General features: G+C 37.4%; 1 protein-coding gene across 2 annotated transcripts; it reads right to left on the bottom strand.

Annotated features, from left to right (window-relative positions):
• Nucleotides 1-1,455: 1,455 nt before the first annotated feature.
• CHODL (chondrolectin) lies at nucleotides 1,456-21,870 on the bottom strand. 2 transcript variants are annotated; one of them, XM_065876627.1, is made up of 6 exons: nucleotides 21,402-21,870; nucleotides 11,102-11,411; nucleotides 10,805-10,962; nucleotides 7,144-7,230; nucleotides 5,165-5,267; nucleotides 1,456-2,869 (listed from the first exon to the last, which is right to left on the bottom strand). In XM_065876627.1, exons 1-6 carry the CDS (start codon nucleotides 21,478-21,480, stop codon nucleotides 2,785-2,787), a joined length of 822 nt encoding a protein of 273 aa, XP_065732699.1. In that variant the 5' UTR covers nucleotides 21,481-21,870; the 3' UTR covers nucleotides 1,456-2,784. The 2 variants fall into 2 exon arrangements, with proteins under 2 accessions (XP_065732699.1, XP_065732700.1); XM_065876628.1 differs by lacking the exons at nucleotides 5,165-5,267; nucleotides 21,402-21,870 and having other exon boundaries at nucleotides 2,751-2,869; nucleotides 11,102-11,367.
• Nucleotides 21,871-22,349: the final 479 nt, after the last annotated feature.

Below are 22,349 nucleotides of genomic sequence, written 5' to 3'. Positions count from 1 at the left end.
ACATTCTTGCATGGGTCTATATGGTCCAAAGTAATAGAAGAGAGAGTAAGGTTTCGAGCAGTTGAAAGAAGGGGTCAATCAGTTTATATTGGCCTTATGGAAGAAAGGAGACTTGGGCTACACCTGAGAGGAATAGTTGTTACTGACGTACTGAAGAGGCAGTGGGGACCACCGTGTAAGTGGGAGAGATCCTGAAATTTCAGGGAGAAGGGACAGTAGATAATCATGAGTTGTCCTAGCAAAAGACTCTCTCTCTGGGCAATGGTCAGAGAAAGGGAAAACAATACCATATAAAGACGGTGACATGTATACACTGCTACATATAAAACAGATAACCAACAAGGACCTACTGTATAGCACAGGGAACTCTACTCAATACTCTGTAATGATCTATATGGGAAAAAGAGTGGATATATGTACATGTATAACTGATTGACTTTGCTGTACACCTGAAAGTAATGCAACATTGTACATCAACTATACTGCAGTAAAAATTTAAAAAAGAAAAAAAGAAAAGGTGTATCCAGATGATTGAGGATTACAAATTCTTGGTAAACAATCACAGGATTTATTCTTAGGACAAAAATTGGGAGTCCCTGAACACACTACTCTTTTTTAAAACCTTTCCAATGACCTGTTCCTAATAGGAAGGATGGAGTGGTTAGGAAGGATGGAACAGCAAGGGTAGGGTCTGCTGTTTGATTTTATTTCCTGAATATTGTTCTGCATTTCACAACACTTATTAGAAGTATGCTCTGAAAATACAAATACAACACCTATTCCTTTTTATTTTTCAAAGGTCAGCTTAAGGAACCCTTAGGACAGTCTCTGTACCATCTTCCAATAAGACAGAAGTTCATTATCCCAACTCCAGGAACTTATGCGTTTAGTAATTGACACCGGAAGAGTAATCCAACTCTGGATCAAGATAAAAGGCAAAACCAAGTCCCTTCCCCATTGCTTTGCCTCTCCTGCCCTGCAGCTGTTGCAGTTGTGGGTGGCACAGACGATGGGGAAAGCCTAGTCTCCCTCCCTCAAGTCCTGACTAAAGGAAGAAATGCATGGTGGGAGCTTGGAGGGAAGAGGTAGATCCCAGCAGCTGGTCTCCTATTCTGCCCAGAAAGATGGGTCGCCAAGAAAAGAAAAAGAAGTGCTAAATGTGGGCAGATCTAAGCTTAGAATGCAGCTGCCTATTTCCTCAGTCTCTGAGCAGCTGAAAAAGGACCAATGCCCACTAATTTCTATTTTGCCTCTTAATTTTGCCAACCAACTGGAGTTGTGAATTGCCTTAGTGAAAGCTCTTCATTATCTAACTGAAAAGATGAGGTTTAAAACAGCGTACAACCATAACTTCCATTCTTACCACACGTAAACAGTCATTTGTTCCCCTAGATTATTGCAAACATATCTGTACTTTATTCACTTAAGATATTGAGACAACACCAACGATCATTCTTCAGAAACAAGAACTTTTTATTTGGTTAAAAGGAGCACAGAGACATTTGAAGACCAGATAGTTACAACTCTCTCTTGAGAAGAAGGAGCCACAAGCATTGAAGAAACTAGAAGATAGAACAGAGGCATCCCAGTTTACTCTCTCAGCCAAACGTGAACAGCGAACACGTGATCACTGATGCCCTCCAACCCATTTTTACACTAATTCAGTTTCTTTCCTTGCGGAAATGTCAGTGTGCTGTGCTTAACCGCACACTAGTGGTGACCACTCAACTAGTCTCAACTGTAAAACCGCCTTATATGCTGACAGAAGCTAAACGGAGCTAGGAAAAACCTTAGACAAACTCTGTAGGTATCGGCCTCCAGGGTCAGTCCCAGACCCCACACAACCATCTTTGCTTTGCTGGCAAGGTAGGGGCCAAATCGACTCTAGAATCCTCAGAGAGCTACTTGTGGTTACATAGGCAATACGTGAAGACATATGATTTATATCGTATATGCCACTTTTGTTGCTCTAGATTGAGTATATTATTGTTTATACAGCTATTAACAAAGTTATTACAAAATCTGTTGAATTTTAAATGCAAAATAATTGTAAGGCACATGTCTTGCACAACTGAAATTAGACAACTCTTGCCTCCAAGTAAAATATTTGACTAGATTTATACCACGGTTAATGAAATAACTTCTTATTTCTGAAGAGATTTCCTAAACCTACTCTGACCCAAAGCAGAGAAACTAAAAGGAGATGAGCCATTTCTAGAAAAGAAACTTTTTCTATGGTAATATATTTATGTGTGTATGAATTCAGTTGACAACAGTGATACATTTCTTTAATCAAAACAGCATGTATTTAAAAATGAAACACTGTAAAAATAAATACAAGAACAGTCCATTTTTATCTAACACTTATGTAAAGGAAAAATATTTTGCACACTGTAAACTTCAATTCAATTTACCTTACATTAACTAGATTACAACTTATGAAAGGTGAAAGAAACAAAAATAACTGCTTCCAATGCACATACTTCTCTGATGTGTTCATAGCAATTTAATCTGCATGGTCCATCCTATTTACTTGAAGTTTTGGTGCATCCTTTAGCAAAATAAGCATGTCTCACTCCATTATCAGCACAGCGTTATTTTATAAATGAAATAATAAACATATAAAAATTATTTTAATATTTGCCTCAAGGGGGAGCTTACAGTTCATCTTGTACATCCTTTGAGATTTCAAGCCATTCCAAGCTAATGTTCTGATGCCATTCCTTATACAGATCCAGAATTACAAAACTCTATTTTCTTTTCTGGAGCCAAGTCAATGAATTATTATACTTCCATACCACTTTCTTTCCTGGTGCTTTTTGAAATCCACAGCGTGGACTGGTGTGGGCTAGTTTTTGTTCTTCCTTTACTGAAAAACAGAAGAAGTAATAAGTTCAATGTCTGAGACTTCTTATCAAACTAGGCATGTCTTGGTCCAACTGGAGATATGTCAGACCCTTATTATGAAAGCGTCTTTCTTCTCTCACCAGCATACTTTTTCATTCCTACAAAAAATTCTAGATTATTCCAGTATGTGAAGATGGTAATCAGTCTGTCTATCAGACATTGCAGAATTCCTTCAAAGAAAGAAATGAAGTCTTCCTAAACAAGCCTGAGTCATACAATTTTATAATATTATTTAACTGACTTCAATTTAACTGTGAATTTGTTACTAATAAATTACCATATCTAAATGATATGTTTTAGAGATTTGCACCCAATTAAGTAAGATCAGTACATCTCTATCTATGAAGTCATCTAACATGAATGGAAAATAAGCCAAGCAAAGTCTATGAAAAACATGAAAGTTTCCTAAATGGTTAAAACAAAAGGGTGGTTAAGTTATTAATGTGGCTTTTGTATAGCATTAGTATTTACTTAATTTAGGAGTTATTATGAGTTAAGGAAACAAGACTTCTTATTTGAACATGACATGGAATGACAGAAGCCATCATGTGTACCAGATTGGAATTTAAACTTTCTGCAAGGCATTCAGATGACAATGGAGCTGAGTCTTTGATGAAGTTTCTCCTTGCTTTCCTGGAAGAAAGGAAAAAGGGGAGGATCTAAGGGAGAATGAATTAAGTGCTAACAGCTTAATTTCAGAGGTAGTCTATGTTGATTTATTTTCTCACTCTGAGAATTTCAAACAAGTGAAAACTCCACGGGTCTTCAAAGTATAAAAACATGGAAGACTTGAGAATGAGCAGAATCTCCACAACAACACACTATTTGGAAGAAGGAAGACGAACTTCAGAGAAAACTCCAAAAACAGGTACTTTACTAATGTTAATTTTAGAAATGAGAAGGTCTACATAATTTTTTTCAAATTCTTTTTTTTTTCAAATTGATTTGTTATTTACAGCTCTTCTGTAACAGTTTGGCTGGGTTATGGGGGGATTTATATCAAATCCTCGCTCTACTTCATTGTTTGTTGTAATCATAAATTCTCTTTCCATCTATAGCCTTAGGAATTAAGGGTAAAAATTAGATATTTACTATTGTCTTTATTCTGCATAAAATATTGAAAAATAATTTTAAGTGTGTTGTGTATATATATATATATATATATGAAAGTCAAGAGGGCAAAATATGTCACAATAGGTAGTATTAATTTGCCAGGCTTTATTTATCATTATTCAAAATGTCTTCTTTAAACAGCCAGTAAATCACAGGTTGGATTCTTTAAAAAATTTATGTGAACCATTTAGAGTTTACATCTATTTAATTCTTTTTCTGGGGCATTTTTATTTAGCAATTCTTTAGGGTTCATTTCAGGAAGAGAAGAAGATGAAGTAAAGTCAAAAGAGAAAAAATGACTTATTTGCAGGTCCTTCCCTGAAGGAAGCATTCTTTTAATCAGTTGTTATTTAAAACACTTTGACAAAGATGTCTAATTTATTCTAGCAAGCACGCACTAATTAAAATCCACATCTTTTCCTTTAATACATATTTATATTTCATACATTAATGTTTTAGTTTAATTGCGAAACTGACACATATGAAAAAATTTCACCTGTAACTCAGGGTATGCGTAAACAGATATAAAAGAATACTCTCAAGAATCTTGCTGTTAAGACATATCACTTTATTTCAAGATGCCTACTAAAAAGTAACCCATTTTTACCATTATACTATAGTTCCTATACTTAAAAGATCCTTTGGAAATAAAACAGAAGGCTATGAACTGAAATTTTGAAAAGGTACTACAAAGTTCACTTACAAAACTCAAGTCTTTCATACAAATTGAGGTCAGGATTGAAAGGTTTAGCATTAATGCTTATATTTAATAAAAAGAGACAGTGTAACATAGTTGCATATGTTGTGAGCTTATAAGCATTCACATTTCAGGTCCATCACACACATTAGCTATGAGACCCAAGGCAAACTGTGTGACTCATCTAAGCCACCATCTTCTCAACTGAAAAATGGAAACAGAAGGATACCTACTTCATATGGCTTGTGAGGATTAAATGAGATAATTCATAATCCTATAATCAAGGTATATTTTATTAGATTATGTATACGGGTATGTACTGACAGACATGAAAATCAAAACTTTCTTAAGACAACTTAAAAATATAATTTTATGCTAAATTTTTAAAGAGTCCTGAAAACCTATTTAAAGCTTTTCAAGTTGTCTCTGCATATATGAGTTATTTACCTTTTATGCAGCATCTGGAAACAGCAGGTTCCGAAAGCAACCAGTATCAGTAAGAGCAATGGGATCGTTGGTATAACAACATAGATTAGATTGGGAATTATTCCTACAAAAGTAAAACAGTCTTAACGTAAAGAGATAGTTGAGGCAGGATTCTGACATGAAAGTTGTATAAAAACTTTCCAGAAAGTTAAGGCAAAGTATAATTATTATCAATAAGATTCCAAGTAAAATTCTCCCCAGAATACTGAATAATCTAATGAAATAATATATTCATGTTTCATTAGAAATTAAAAACAAAATATACTGCATGGTTGCCACGCTCCACTTAAATGTCCATATTTCCAAAACTATTATTAAATCTTCAGTTAAGATAGGGACTGGTTTTTACAACATATTAATAATCTCAGTTATCTCGCTTCATTAATCCTTCTCAGTTATTACTTTGAGAAACAAGTACTGGTTATTAAAGAATAATCATGATCAAAATAATTGTTGATTTATTGGATATGTAATTATCCTAACTAATAAGCCCAGTGCCATGATGATATGCGTGACTCTCTGAGATTAAACCAAAATATATAAATATTAAATGATGATAGAGTCATAACCTAGAGACATAAGACTACAGAGGCATAAACACTTGATCTTCATTAAATTCTAAAATGAATCATCTTTTAATCCCATTCCATCACATTTGATAACGTTAGGTATTCTTGGTAAAATAAAAAAGTGCCACACTGATGTCCCATACAGCTTAAAATGACTTCATTAAACAATTTTTCAATGTCATAGGAGGGTAAATACTCCTAATGTAATTATTTACTGATCTATTTAATTAGATTTACATGTTCTGAATGGTTTTAAAATCAGACACCTGAAAGTGAAAAGCGCTAAAGTTTAATATCATGTCCATACAAGAAAAGCAAATTGGAAAACTATGCATTGAGCTAGCAAATTGAAAGCCATCGTCATAATTAATCTAAATAATTCTGGTCAAAGTGGACAGGACTTAGATCAAACTCTCCATTTAACTGCACATCATTTCCTTTGTTAAGAGAAGAAAAATTAACTGAGGTCCAGTGATGGGGTATTTTGGGGATAATCTGCTATGTTTTCATCCACTCTTGAGCCTGTTAAGGTGACTGCAAGCATTTTAAGGATTCAAAACACATTTCCTTTCCTTTTCAAAAGACCATCATGATCCTTTACATATAAGAGTAAAGAAAAAAGAAAGTATTTCCTACTCTTTCATGGATTTTGCATCACCTGTGGAAAGACTTTGAGACTTTGGGTCTTTGGCTCAATCTTTACGAAGTAACTAGTATAAATTAATATTCCTGTCCAATTGGCATAGGGCCATGCTAAAACAAGCCCCTAAAGGATCCTAAGAGTAGTTTTTGACTAACGTGAGATTTGCACTGGGATTGCATTTTGTGTCTTTTGCAGACAGTGGTGTGCTGGAGACACAGAGCTGAAAGCTCATTGGATGCCTACTACCCAACCTGCTGTTCAGTGATGTCACTTGGTAGCTTGCAACTGACCAGGGTGGGAGTATCCACACCACAGAAAACTCAAAGTCTACAAATAAGGCTTTTTTAAGCCCAGCCCACCCCAGCCAATCCCTAAACATTTAACAGTACCCAACTGTTTACAGGCCACTGAATGCACCCATTTACATCATAACTCCTACATACTGGGGAAGATCCTTGTGGATCCACGTTTTGGTGTAGGATATACTTAGTTTAGTACTAGATATATCCACTTAAGTGAAAATAGAAAGAAAACAAAATAGGTTTTTCTGTTCAAAAACTAGCTTAGCATCATTTGTTCTAACCTAGTCCTAAAGTAAATTTCCATAGGCCTATATTTAGTGCACTATTTCACCAAGCAACAAGAAAAGTTGGGGCCAACGTGAAGCAAAGTGTAAAAGTACATTTTCTTCTCTTGATAGGTGAGTTAGAGACATGTGAACTAATTACCTGCCTCAGTAACAACCACGTTTTGATGAGTGTCTCCAGGCTGATTTGTAAAATAAGTCTTTTCTATCGGAGCTGTTGGATTAATCTCTGTAAATAATAAGTGCAGTTGTCATACATAATGATAAACAAGACAAATGCAGATGAAAATAAAAGTTTATCATAAAACAAAATAAACATTGATTTCTGAAAAACTTCCAGCTAATTGTATTTTGAATTTAAATTTATATGAAATGATCTAACTATAAAGTCAATATTTAATTACCTCTGAATAAAGATCTCTTTGCAACTTGGATCCACTGGGTGAACTCCTGTAACCCCAAACTGCATTTAGCAATCCAGAGCATCTATGCTGATGATAACCGACTACAGGTAATAATGACAAAGGAGGTACAAAAGTAGGAAAAGATAGGCAAGAATTGGTGAGCATAACATGGGACACTAACTGCGATTCAAAGACCAGCAGGATTATTTCTGTACTATTATTGGTGTATAATTTAGATTTCTCATCGCAACAATAAGCAGCAGATAACTGCATATGGACTGCACCTGGAATTGATGATTCAAGTAAAAATGTTCTAAAGTACATTTCTGTCCCCTACAAACAATGTCATCTTAGATTTGCTTTCCAATAGTGTCTACTTCTTTAAAAAATAATCATAAATTAAGGCTTGCAAGTTGTTTCTTTCCCTGGTTTTACGAGGCAAGATTTCTTCAATTGTCACACACTTGAAAACTGTTGAAATGTCTTACAATGATCTGGTACTGCTCTCTTGCCTAATTTATTTTCCCCTAGGGCACTATTCATTAAATTAATAGTTCAGAGAAAATAAATTGAATTACAAAGAAAATAACCTGTAAATTTGCTTTCATTTGTTCCAAAAATATAATTCTGTTTATTTTTGTCAATTAATGGAAAAGAAAAAAAACACATACAGCATCTTACATTAGTTTTAGAATATTAAATCATTTTAATGTCATGTTTACTCTAGTTTGGTCACATAGTCTCTATTCATTAGAAGCTTAATCATACACCATCCTATAATAATATTTATTATTCTTATACACGTATATTACCCTGATACTTTGCCCGACACAGTCCTATCCTACACAGAATTTAGGCACACTATGCCCCTAGGTGCTCAACTGGTATTTGCTGAACAAATAATACAGATATTATGCAATTTATCAACATAGAACTGGTTATCTTTAAAATATTTTAACAAACTTTACTGCAACTGCTGATTAAGTAACAAAATTTTAGAAACATAATCTCCTACATACTATTTTTAATGTCTAAGAGCGAGAGTACTTAATGTAGGGCTTCCCTGGTGGCGCAGTGGTTGAGAGTCCGCCTGCCGATGCAGGGGACGCGGGTTCGTGCCCCAGTCAGGGAAGATCCCGCATGCTGCAGAGCGGCTGGGCCCTCTGTGAGCCATGGCCGCTGAGCCTGCGCGTCCGGAGCCTGTGCTCCGCAACGGGAGAGGCCACAACAGTGAGAGGCCCTCGTGCCACAAAAAAAAAAAAAAAAAAAAAGAGTACTTAATGTAATTTTAATAAATATAAAAATCAGATTCAGAAGTATCCCCTTAAAATGTCTTTGGATAACACTGATAGACCCAAGGAATAGATATTCAACGCACAGAACAGTAACAACAACAAAAAAAAAGGTGGAGAAGAGAGTGAGAAAACTCAGACGTGAATTATTCAGTTTCTGTAGAGCTAGGTTAATTTTTTACCACTTTGGATATCAGTAGCCATGCTATTAGACAGTATGCAGGAACAGAAGCAGGAGACTAAGTTCACGTGGTACTTTTGGTATAGTTGGAGAAAAAAGTTCAAAATAATCAATGTTATAATCTGTAAATTGTAATTAGTCTCACTACTTGATCCTCCAATCCCCTCACCACTAAGAAGTTAACTACTTACCATCAAAAAAGCACTGACTATACAAGCAAGGAATTTAATCAAACCAACATCCTTCATAAATAAGACACTAAGCTCAAGGAAAGAAGGTTAACTACATAGAAAATATATAAAAATGAAAATATTTAAAGTAAAACAAAGTAGAAAAATTCTATACATTAATAATTCTAAGTACTTTTACACTGTAGAAGTGTACATGTGCTTCAAAAACAAAAAATACATGAAATAATCTTGTTAAAAAACCTATAGGTATTTGAAGATTTAGGTAGAATATAGAAGATAAATGAAAAACTAATTTTATGTCTAAAACGCTCTTCCATGAGTAATATAAACCTAGACTACCTAATACAAAACAAGAGGATTCTGGGGAATAGTGACCTGAATAATGTGGTAAATATGATATAAAATAAAATAAAATACAAAGGGTCACCTAAAAGCTCAAAGAATGAAGATAATATTGTATTAAGAATACACTGTAATATACTTTGTTTCATTTAATAGTTTCAAGCACACAGTGTCACAAATTTAAAATATGAAAGAATTTCAACTTCATATTTTTCTAGGAAAAAAATTAAGACAAAGAACCTAAGTGTGTAACAGATATAGCTTTGCAAAGGCTTCTAGGAGGGTAATGAGGCATTTAGCAACCAGGAGGCTTAAAGACTAAAATCACCAGGGATAAAGTAGGCTAATATACTCAAGAACAGGATAAACATAAGAGAAGGGTAAATCTAATCCCAATAATCCCTTGTGCTTTACAGTCTTATGAGGAAAAGAAGACTCGTGTAATTTCAACAGAATAACGGAAATAGCAGCACTTGATTGTAATTGCCTTCCAAGAACACATGTTATGAGGTCAAGCAGACAGCCCTTGGAAGAGTTCAAATGAAACTTCCAAACACTGAGAAGAGGAAAACAGAAAAAAAAAAAAAAAAAATCCTCATAGCCTAAATATCTAATTTGACTTTCTTTGATGATTAAAACGCTGAGTTTACATCGTTCTGATTAGTCTCTCTTTTGGTCAGATATCGATTCAGTTGAGTTGTTCTAGTCAAAGTAACTCAAATTTACTATTTCAGCAGGAAACCACACTAGCGTAGCTCAGGTCAGTGTGATCTTCCCACGTGCTCCATACGGCAATAAGTTGGAGACTTCAAACAAAAGCGAACTGCCTGCCAAGGCATATTCCAAAGAATGAGGATCACGCGGAGAACGAGGCACACACCCGTAATTTTTTGCGCCATGGTTCTCTGACTTTCTGACTTTCACTGAGGAGCACAAACCAAGTATCACGTCATGAAATGATAAGCTAATGTCCCAGGAGAATGTTGCTTGCTTCCCTTAAATTCACCAGAAAATCTAAAGAACTACTGATCAGATGCGTAAACCTACAGGTACTTCACACACACTATACTAACTTTTGAAATATTTTAAACAGATATTTATTCTTCATAAAATCCATTTACAAAAACACAGTTTGGCCTTAATATTAGAAATAATTATTTTCTCTTAAAAAAACCCCTCTGGATGTTTTCTAGTTGCTCCCTTCTATTTAACTCATAAGGCAGTTTGCTTTATAGCCTAGTGTGCTTCAATACTTTGTCATAAAACTGCAAAGTAATTCCATGTTTCACAGCAGAAAAACAAAATGAGCCAAAGGTAGTGAAGGTTAAAGATAAAACTTAATATAAGCAAATATGCACAAAATCTGCTCCTACGGACTTACAATGCTTCCTACCTGGTTCATACTTGCAGATGTAATTGTGCTTCATGTTGCACCTGTCGTCATTCCACTGGTAAAGGTAGGGACCCCCAAGGCCAGGATTGGCTGTTGGCTGATGATACATCACAACACACTTTTCGCTTCCACAGGAAGGTTCATCAGTATACCAGTTTCTGCCAAGTACAGAGCAGCAGGAACACTTCTCAGTGACTTCGCCTGTTCTATTCTGACATCCTCTACAGATAACAGAAATCTCCCTTTGTCCTCTGCCCTCTGAGTACCCCCCTTTGCGTCCTCAGGATCCCTACTCACCGGTACTGGGAACTGCTTCCATCAGACCACTGGTACAGATCTGGGCAGGCACCAGATGTTTGCCCCTCTCCATTTCTCCAAAGCCCTATCCAGAAATCACCATCAGAAATCCCAGTTCCTGGCTTTGTCAGGTTTTGCAACATGCTTTCTATTAACTTCTGTTCTGCTTCATTCTCAAGGCTGAGAAGGACTCCCCCTTCGCTCTCACAAGCCAGGCGTGCCTCCTGAAAGCTCACTCGGCTGGATAGCTCATGGAAGTAGGCCATCTTGTAGCAGGGATGTTTGAAATCAGCAAAACATACCTTTTGGCCTGAAGAAAAAAGATGCCCATGTACTGATTATCTGAACTCTATTCATAATGCCACTTACTACAAATTAAAATGAAAGAACCAATCAAAACAGAAACAATCTGCCAAGAATGCTTCTCCCATTGAACCACTGCATAAAGTTTATTTTCTAGATTCTTATTTCAATTTACAAAAGCAAATTGATTCCCTAATAAACTTGTAACATAAACTTTTAAACACAGTATATCAAGGAAATTTTTGTAAAGGGAAGTCATAATTCTCCTGGCTTATATTTTGTAAACTGACACCATAGTGAGTGAAAGTAGCTAAAAAAATTGTCAGGTATACACAGTAAAGGAAGCTAAAAGGTCAAAATTATGAAATAAGAATCATAATTCATAAAGGAATTATTAAAAACAAGTTAAAAAAGCAAATTTACATAAGATATCATGAAGTGAATACATTTAAATAATTGAAATTTAAATAAAGTGGCAAATTTAAGTGTAAATATTTGTTTTTATTGTATATATCTGAGAGCAAATACATTAAAATTGAAAGTTAATAGAAGTCAGAATGAAGGTAACGCTAATAATAAACAATTTATTGGGGACTTCCCTGGTGGCGCAGTGGTTAAGAATCTGCCTGCCAATGCTGGGGACACGGGTTTGAGCCCTGGTCCAGGAAGATCCCATGTGCTGTGGAGCAACTAAGCTCGTGTGCCACAACTACTGAAGCCCACACGCCTAAAGCCCGTGCTCCACAACAAGAGAAGCCACCGCAATGAGAAGCCCATGCACTGCAACGAAAAGTAGCCCCCGCTCGCAGCAACTAGAGAAAGCCCACGCACAGCAATGAAGACCCAACACAGCCAAAAATAAATAAATTTTTAAAAACCAATTTATTAATATAATATTGTATTAGAAGTGACAGGTTAACTTTCTAGAGTACTTATAGAATACTCAGAATTTGAAGGTGAAATTGAAAATGTAATTTTTATTTTCACTGGTATTTTAAAGGTTTTTAAAAATTACAGCACTCAGTTTAACCATCTATCCTGATATCTATTAATGATTTTAGAAGTCACTATATAGAGAATATAAACTTGTGTCAAGATATTAAATGGAACCACAAGTTAAGCTTAAAATAATTCTTGAGACCTCTTAATGAAATATCACCTTTTATTATCAAGCTTCATTGCTGTGACATCACTATACTTCTGCTCAGACTACATCAGTGAAGACTTAAATACATAGGCAAGGAAAGTTTGACTTAAAAGCCCTCTTAAAATTGAATTTCACATACCTCTAGGAATTGAGCACAATGAATATTCCTAATTACTTAGTGACATAACTACAAATATGAATGATCATATTGGGTCATAATACAGCCATATATGTAACAGGGATATTACAGTGTACAGGATTTAGCAGTGGAATTCCTATTGTTGTACTATTTACACCTGCCTCTTTTTTTTTTTTTTTTTGCGGTACGCTGGCCTCTCACTGCTGTGGTCTCTCCCATTGCGGGGCACAGGCTCCGGACGTGCAGGCTCAGCGGCCATGGCTCACGGGCACAGCCGCTCCCCGGCATGTGGGATCTTCCCAGACCGGGACACGAACCCGTGTCCCCTGCATCGGCAGGCGGACTCTCAACCACTGAGCCACCAGGGAAGCCCTACACCTACCTCTTTTTACCACCAAATATGTATGCCAAGATTATAGACGCAATCTCCAGAACAGTCACGCTGTTTTGTTTTGTTTTTCATTAGCTTCCTTGGTTCACCTCTGATCTCTGTTGTCAACTTTAAAAACTGCCGTGGATCCCTCTCTGTCACTGTTCCTTAACCCCAGCCTGCTGTCCACAGCTTCCACTACCCTTTTAGTCCCTCTGATTTCAGCTTGAGGCTTGACCTTGGAAAATAGACTATCTAGTATTTTATGTAAAATTAAGGCAAATTACTTCATGCTAAGAAATCAAGGCATAGTTTCACTGCTTACAATTCTAGTTGGGATTGAAGGCTTTTTCACTATGCATTTAATTTTGTAGCCAATCAAGAAAATTTGACAGTAGTGAAGGGCTTGGGGGGGGTGTATTATATTTAAACATTGGCAAAAAAAGTAAAGCATTCAAGCTTTGCATTCTTAATTACAGTATATCACACTGAGCCAGCGTCGGTATCACATCCATTCTCCCCCAGAATCAGCAATTAATGACTGGTGATGACACTTAGAGGCAGGAGGGAGCAGAAATCAGTGGAAGGCCATTAACCTCACAACAGTGTTTGAGTAGTAGGCATTCAATAAGCTGACACTGCTGAGAACAGCCAACTAATAACAGAGCAGTTCCAGCAATGCAAGCAAGACAGCCAGTTGTCCTCTTTGTCTCATTAACTGTGATCTGGACCCAGGAGCAACACACTGAATAATAAGAACAAATTAAGAGACTGCCCCAACTAATTGTTAATGAAAAATAACAGGCTCCTATGAGTGACCACGGGGAAACTGGAATTAAAGAGACGTCAAGAGGACAAACCAGTCTGAAACAAATAATCCTGGAGAGATGACCATGGAAGTCCCAATGGTTGATCCTAATACAATTATTATTTTTTAAAAACTTCTCCTAATTTATTATTAGGGTTTGTGATGTCTTCATTGTTTAAAATGGTTGTTCCTGGAAATACTCTAGCAATGCCATTAAGCCTAGTGATTTTTATGCCTGTATTTTTAAAGCAAGCTCTGTTTCCATTTTTATCTTCTACATCTTTTTCATATTTCTAAGTCTCAAAATATATCTGGACTACATTCCCTTGAGTTTTCAGTTTGTTCAGTTTTTTACTCCAAGAACTCTCAGACTTCAATTTGATTCCAGCACTTGTGAAATATTAAGTTGTCCAATGAGATTGTTTTGCAAGATAATAGAAAGAAGCCAAATTTAAAAAAAAAACAGATTAGCCAGAAGTTTTAATGAGTAAAAATTATTTATGTAACAAAGCCAGCACAAGTTCGGAAAATGCCTAGGTATGACATATATGCTAAAAGTCTCTTCTCATTATCTTTGACGTACTAAAAACAAATGCAGCAGAGATTTATTACTTATGGTGAGAATACAAGAATGATGATAAAAATTACCTTATTTATAAAATTAAAATAGCACTTCTAATTAAATACATAAGAGAGCTTTAAGTGTCTTGTAGAAATTCCTAATACCACTATTAGGTACTAGGAATGTCAATCTGTAGATAAATGTTAGTCTGTAGAGAAATAATAACAATAATAATTAAAGAAAAATCCATAGACAGGGATTATATTTAAAATAATTAAGAACTAATACTGCACAAGCCCTGGATCACAGCCAGCCTTGGCACTCTCTATGCCGGGCATCCTCGCTTTGGCTGTGGATGATGGAATGGTCCAAGGGTCTTAGATGAGGGGATGCAGACTGTAGTGGCTGCATAGCAGGGGGAATCTCAGAGGATCAGGACAGCGGCCAATTACCAACTACAGACAGATATTAACTCCAAAGTGCATTAATTGAATATCAGCTGTGTCCACAGATTTTAAACTGAAAAGTCACTAGCAGTTCAGATCTAGCAAAGCAGTTTTAAGGAAATTATAGATACATTGTAGTTTTTATGGTATCTCTATATAAAATCAGTTAAAGCTGACACTGGGAATTTCTTCATATCCAATTCTCTTTTACTACTGATTTCCACCTTATGGTGCAAATTTGGTCCAAGTTGCAGCAAAATCAGCAGAAACAGCAGCTACTGAACTGCTCACCACGATTTCAGCTGATCACACTTGGCTGTAATAGCAGTGGAACTCCCAACAGCTGGGAAACAAATGTTGTCCTAATTCCCAGAAAAGTCCCATTAATACGGATCTTCTCGAAGCAACTTTCCCACTTCGGTAAAGGCTAATCTTCTTAGGGAACACTTATAATTAGCTCCTTTCTCATTCTGTGAGATCACATAGAGAATTTCCTTTTCTCTTACTTTTAAATATTATATTCAGATAAAATCCTCCATCGACTATTTTGACCAGCAGAAAGCTAGTCTTCCATCTACTACAACTGATCTTCCATCTACTATCCTACCACCCATAAAATATTCAGATAACCATATAGTAGTTTTTATCACACTAACGCTACCTTGATACTGTCTAACAATAATTTACTAAATGTTACCTAACACCTGTAGTGGGAAACCTCCCTTGATTGTTGGCTTATGTGCAAGAAAGACCTTTCACCCAGGATTCTACACCTCCTGGTTTCATACATACACACACACATGCACACACGCACACTCACACACAACTACATACATACACATGCACTTTAATTTAGAGATAATTTTCAGTATTGCCTACTAAAATAAACATTCCTATCATTATCACAGCTAAGATCCTGCTACTATTTCCATGCATAGATAATTCTGTCCTTTTTCTCAGTCATGAAGATTCCTTTAGAGCTAAATATTGGCAGAGTTTTCGATGCTTTTAGCAACAATGTAAAAGCAGGGCCAAACTCATAAAGTCATGGCAGTTTACTTTTTTCTTCCTGAATAGAAAGGATCTATGACTTGGCTTTGATTTGCTTACATTTATCAATTTTCTGGAAGTTGAGTCTTCATTTAGTTATGAAAGTAAGAACCTTTTTCTTATACCTCACACTATAATCATATATTGTCAAATTAAATAAGCATTGAATTTATATCATATTTTTCAGTAAAAACATGGAAGATTATGAATTCCTGTTATTCAGTTATGATCTACCTTTAGTTGCAAAGAAAAAAAACAAGTTGTACAAAAGAGGACCTACATGATAAATCTTCCCCAAAGCAGACTGACCAGACTTTTACTAGAATCCCACAGAATAATTTGTTTTTCATAATTCTTTCTTACTCTACTCAAAATCAAAGGAATAAATATGCTGCAACTACAACATACAATGTGACATGACCTCCAATAGTAAAACTTTCAAACTAAAAAAGGGAATGTTCTCAATCATAAGTATTCTGCTTACAGTGTTCAATATTACACCTACTTTTTAAGAATTTCCTTATAAAAATGTTTTGTTGTAATAAATTTTATTTTTTCAGGAGATTTTATAATGCAATTAATTGCATAGTGCACTATTAAGATTGTGCTCGAATCCGTTTTCCTATATTGATAAACAACCAAAACTGTAGTCTTGGTCATTGTTTGCATGATGGTGGCATCTGCAAGCCCTACATCTCCACCTGGGAAGTATCACAAACTTTCTGAGAAGGGGATGAAATTTATTTTTTTAATCCAGTATTTGAAATCAAGATCTAGATAATAAATTGTAAACCAAGTAGATAAATTGTAAACTGTGTGAGTGAAGAATTCAAGCATTCAATCACTAAGAGCTGGCTTGGAATCCCAGAACCGTACTGGAACTGTGGGGACATTGGGGACATTATTTAAACTTTCCTGACCTTAGTTTTCTCACCTAAAAAGTGAGAGTGGTTAGGAGTTTTAAAGAAATAATGACAATAATAATAGCCTGACAGGGGACTTCCCTGGTTGTCCAGTGGTTAAGACTCTGCACTTCCACTGCAGGGGGCACGGGTTCAATCCCTCGTCAGGGAACTAAGTCCCACATGCCATGTGGCACGGCAAAAAAAAAAAAAAAAAGCCTGACATTTATCAATAGTTTAGTGTGCAGGGCCTCACTGCTAGCACAATCCACACCTTTGGGTAAATTAGGAAAGATGATCTCTCCTGGTGATACAGGCTGCTCAGCTTGAAAAAGTTATGCTCTCCTCCAGGTTGCCTCAGCTGCAGGCACAGGGACTGCCACGTTGAGCGCCCCCTCACAGCTTCCTGGCCGGCAGCTGTGTCCATGAAACAACCTGCACTACTGTGTTTGAACCCCTTTAACCCTGCAACAACTCTGTGATGAAGGTGCTTTCATCCCATTTTAAAAATGAGGCAAGGGAGGCATAGAAAAGTTAAATAATTTGCCAAACTCACATGGCTCATAAATGGTAAAGGGTTTAGAACCAAGCAGACTGGCTCCACAGCTCATACATGTCCTCAGATTTCTATGCTGCCTCCATGGATGTCTCAGACATATTTTTCTAAGGTGAAGAATTTCATGAATAAAGGGATTGATTAATAGGTACATTATTACTATGACCTATGTTACCATGTTCAGCATTGGTCTGTTATTGATACCGGATGGCTAACATATACTAGGGGTTGTACATTGAGGGTTTGTTTCTAAGCAGAATGTAGATTTTCTTTTACTGAACACTTAGACACAGGATCCATATTGGAACATCTATCTCAGATTTTCAGACCCTTTATGTCCTTAATGATTTTTTTTATCTAGCCCTTCTATTTTCCAAGTAAAACAAACAAGGTCCAAACTGAACTTTTTCCCAATTGCAAGGAGTCAAATTGTCAGGCTGTGTTACATTATCAGTAATATGTTAAAACAGTGAAAGAAACAATCGTGTGTCCATCCGTCCACCTGTGTGCAAAGTACCTAACAGAAGAGAGAGGGTTGGAGAAAGCAAAATTTCTAGTGAGACCATCAGCTGAATTTCCACTTTGGACACCTTTATACAACACTGTCCACTTTCTAATGTTAATGTAACAAATATTGCCATCTTCCAGAAAAAGAATTACAAAAACAAAACCATAAAATGATGAAAAACAGCCGTTAAGGATTAATGGCTATGGTGAATGTGTAGTTTATTACATGACTGGTAATAAGATTAATTTGTTCCTTTCTTGCCCAAGAGATACTTAAAGTAATTGCATCTCTGAAAACTGCACTGTCATCACTTTATGCTTTTGATGATGTCATGGAAAATAGTACCATAGGCTGGAATACGCTCAGCAGTTTTTTCTTTTAATTTTAAAAAGTTTTTGTATCTCCCTTGATCTAGGTTACTGGTCACCACCCATGATTTTGCAATATTCTGTGGCATTCGCATGATCAAAACGGAAGTGTCTAAATCGCCCAGTCTTCTAAATAAAATGTTTGCCAATTTAAATAAGTTCAAATTAATACATTTTAAAATGTTCTGCAGAAATGTGGAGGTACCATGAAATACACTTAATGCTTTCTGCAGCATAAACAGGTTGATGGATCACTGCTGTGTGCACTAAAAAGAGAAAGCAAAAACAAACATACACATTACTTCAAAACACCTCAAATGCTTAAGAATATGCATGTGCTCTTCAAACATATCCTCCCATCTCAGAGACCTGAATTTTGAACTCTTCTTTTTCATATGTATCCTTATACCCAAAAGTAAAATCCTCTTACCTTTGTTCTAAAGGTGTCATTACCCACCAGTCACTTCACAGATTTAAATGATGGCAGAACCCAGAGATATCCTCTACACATCTGTGTGTACAACAAATCAGTACAGGTCCAAGACCTTAAAAGTAGTTCCCAAGTTAGAATCACAAATTCACTAAAAAAATATTTGATCATTATCCTTATAGTTTATATTTTTATTGCCTATCCATGAATCAAAATAAGCATAGCCAGTAATCTACACAAATACTTTTCTATTACTGCTAGCTGCTATTAAATCTTATGGGGCAGATTATGATGATGTTTGAAATGTTATTTCTCATTTAAATATTTTCACTTCATTTATAAATAATGCTCTCAACTTTAAAAAGGGTGGTGTAGCTAAAAGTATCAGAAAGTATCTTATTGAATAAAGTACTAAAATGAGAATTACTATAAAGCATTATTTTGAGAGTTCCTGTCTTTTTTTCTGCAGTAATTATTTTGGTACACTGAATAGAAATTATAAGTGGTTGTGCTGATATTCAATAATTAGAAAATGTATTCCATATATTGTAACTATGCTCCTAATAATGGCCCCAAAGAGTTTGTTTCACTTGACAGACAGCTGAGTAGAATTTTGGTAAATGGTCCCTAACGGCATGAAAAAGTTTATGTACTTCTCAAAGCTTAACATCAACCAGGGAGACATTAGACCTACTTCTTCCAAAATGTCAGGCTTTAAACTCCTCTGTACTCATGCCATTATGGTTGAAATACATATTGTAAAAAATTAGTCTTCAAAGGATAAAATCACAAATCAATTTCTAATGGTTAAATTTCAATGTGAGTTTGCAAGGTCAAAGACAATTAAATTATTCATAAGAAAAACATAACTGTTTTAATATCAAGTAAACATCATCATTTATGTTAAATCAAATAGATCATGTTCAGTTAATTAGAAATTTTCCAGATGGCACCTACAAGATGCCTATAAATACTTAATAGGAAAACAGAGCAAAAGGTTTGCAGCAATTTATGCAATAATAGAACACAAAATAAATTTTCATCAACAATGTTTTCAAGTTTTTGTTTTTTTAACTTTATGTATTCTTTTTCTCCCTTTGCAAAGTTTAAGGCATACAATAAGAATATACCTAGTGGATACTATTTAAGTCAATGAAGTGTTTCTATGTGTTTAAGAAACACCTTATGCTCAAAGCCTGATCTCTGCTGTTAATTCATCTGCAAGAATAAATCTGACAGAGACAAGGGCAGTCAGATAAGTAATTTACACATTCAGATGAGTTTTATGGTGAACTTATTTTTAAGCTAAAATAGGGGGAATGGGATCTAATGCTATGGCTTTTGTAACCTCCTTGTTTGATACTGTAAAGTTTTCATTTTATAAATGAATAATAATAACAGCCTGAAAAAAATGTAAGCAACACGCACTTCCAAGTGACATTTCACAATGTATTTAATTCCAGTGTCTCCTGAGGGCCAAAAAGTTAGTGGAGAGTGATTGATAACCAGACATTGAAGGATTATATTCAGAAGATGTAGAACATCACATTGCTGAGGGAAGATCAGTAACGATTAAGCTTAATATGCCAGTTTCTAAAGGTCTAGTTTCACTACTGATTAAGTCGCTGTTAGCTGTCATCTACCTCTACCTCTAGTGACACCTGTTACACAGATGCACAGAATGTGAAAAGGAACTCGTGCTTTTTACATTAAAAAAACTTCCCACACTTAAAACACATGCCCACATAAATTCAACAAATATTTATTGCAACACTTTAATTAGCATCACAAGAGATTTCAATAAGGATAGCTATGCTCAATTTTCCTGTAAGGTCCTATTCATTCATCCTAGGCTTTTGAGAATCTTTATGTTTTTTAAGAGACCTTCCCCAAAAGTAAGGGAGAATGAATGCGACACGAATTGCTCAACAATAGGACAATGAAAGTGGAAGGAAAAGAAAAATCAAAGCCAGCTCCGGGAAGCTTGCCAATTCCGATCCATTTCCCTTGCACTGACTCGACCGACCTAATTGGGCACCTACTGTGTGCACAAACCTGCATCGATGACCATGTACACCTCAACCCAACTCGAACAGACTTCATGTTCTGAGAAGTCCTCAACTTGGAATGAGGTGTGTAAAGACGTCCTCACACAACGACCAGTGCCCTGGTCTTTGTCAGCCCTCCTGAGAACAAAGGCTGCATGCCCCTGGGTCTGTGAGCCCCACACGGCGAACAGGTTTGGTCTCGGAAATCATCTGAGTGAACCCTGTGCGGGCGAGGACTGAAGTCGAGCCAGGACGACAGGGGGTGGCATTTCTGCAGCGGTTCCTCTGTCTCTGGGCTCCCTCTGCCTAGGCCGTACCCCACCCCTTCTACAGGTACCAGCCCTACCCTGCGGCCAACTCTCTTACAAAGAAAGTCGACATTAGTCCTAGACAACGCTGTACTGCTCAGGATGAAGCGGGGCTCGCTTCTCAGCTACTGAACCTGGCGCTTCCAAAACAGTTAAACTTTTCTGTGTGTTTAGCGTGGCTGGGGAGAAAGAATACAATCAATTCCCCCCTGCCTCCTCCGGCCCCCTACCTACCCCGCACGGGTTTCCAACCCCTCGGAGAGCCTCCACCCCAGTACTGGCCGGTCCGCACCGCCCTCGCGCCCCTCCGCCCCCTCTCCCGGCTCGTGCGCTCGGCGAACTGCCCCAGACTCACCGCTGACCACCCGGCGGCAGAAGGCCCCGTGGCCGCAGAGCAGTGCGGCGCCCAGCAACAGCGAGACCACGCGGCTCATCGCGGCGCGGCGGCGGCGGCTGCGGTGGCAGCAGGTGTGGCGTGGAGCGAAGGGGCCTCTGCCCGCCGCGCAGCCGGGGCTCTAAGCCCGCTGCCTCCCTGCCTCCCCGCGGGGCCCTACTCCGGCCGCCCGAACCCGGCTGCCCGGCCCCCTGCACGCATCGCCTCTGGCCAGACCTGGCGCCGGGCGCGCTGGTGCCGCGCGCGAGTGTGCCGGGCTAGAGCGCACGACCCTGCGGGTGCGCGTCTCGGGAGAGGCAACAGAAGTTAGGGGGTCCCGTGTCTATCCCAGAGGTGAGGCAGGAGCCGCGATTTGGACCCCACCGCACCCTTGGCGCCTCTCCTCGGCCTCTGGCAAGTGAGGGGCTGGGCCCATGCGACCTCCTGGTCGCGGCTCCCGTAACAGCAAAGCAGCAGCTCTGCGCTGGAGGCGCCGTCTTATATACCCACATGCCGAGGTTCCAGCCCCTCGCGAGTAATAATTTTTAACTACTTCGTCTCTTCTGTCATGCGGAGCATCCTGGCCCCTCCCCTAAAAACTAGAGCCACTTTGCAAACAGTCCAGTCAGCGGCCCCACCTCCTCTCCTCCGCACCTCCCAGTTTCCTGTTTCCATTCGCTAGCCGACTGGATACTCATTTGTGTAAAATGTGACAGCTTTGCTATTAAACTCTGGCGAAAGTTGGATCCATTTGATTTTCTCAAAGATTAATATCCACGGGGATGCCAAGTTGTGGGGCCTTTTTTTTTTTTTTTTTTCCTGTGCTCAATTGTTTGCTCATATGTATTGCTAGATGCAGGGCACTAGCCACTATTTAAAATGGATTGGCGGAGTGGGAGCCAAAACATGCTCCGTGAATTATACAGCGTG

This window comes from Phocoena phocoena, chromosome 4 (assembly GCF_963924675.1).
Source record: "Phocoena phocoena chromosome 4, mPhoPho1.1, whole genome shotgun sequence".
Taxonomy (NCBI): Eukaryota; Metazoa; Chordata; class Mammalia; order Artiodactyla; family Phocoenidae; genus Phocoena; species Phocoena phocoena.
The sequence above is the reverse complement of the archived record's forward strand: the minus strand, read 5'-3'. Positions and strand labels throughout refer to the sequence as shown.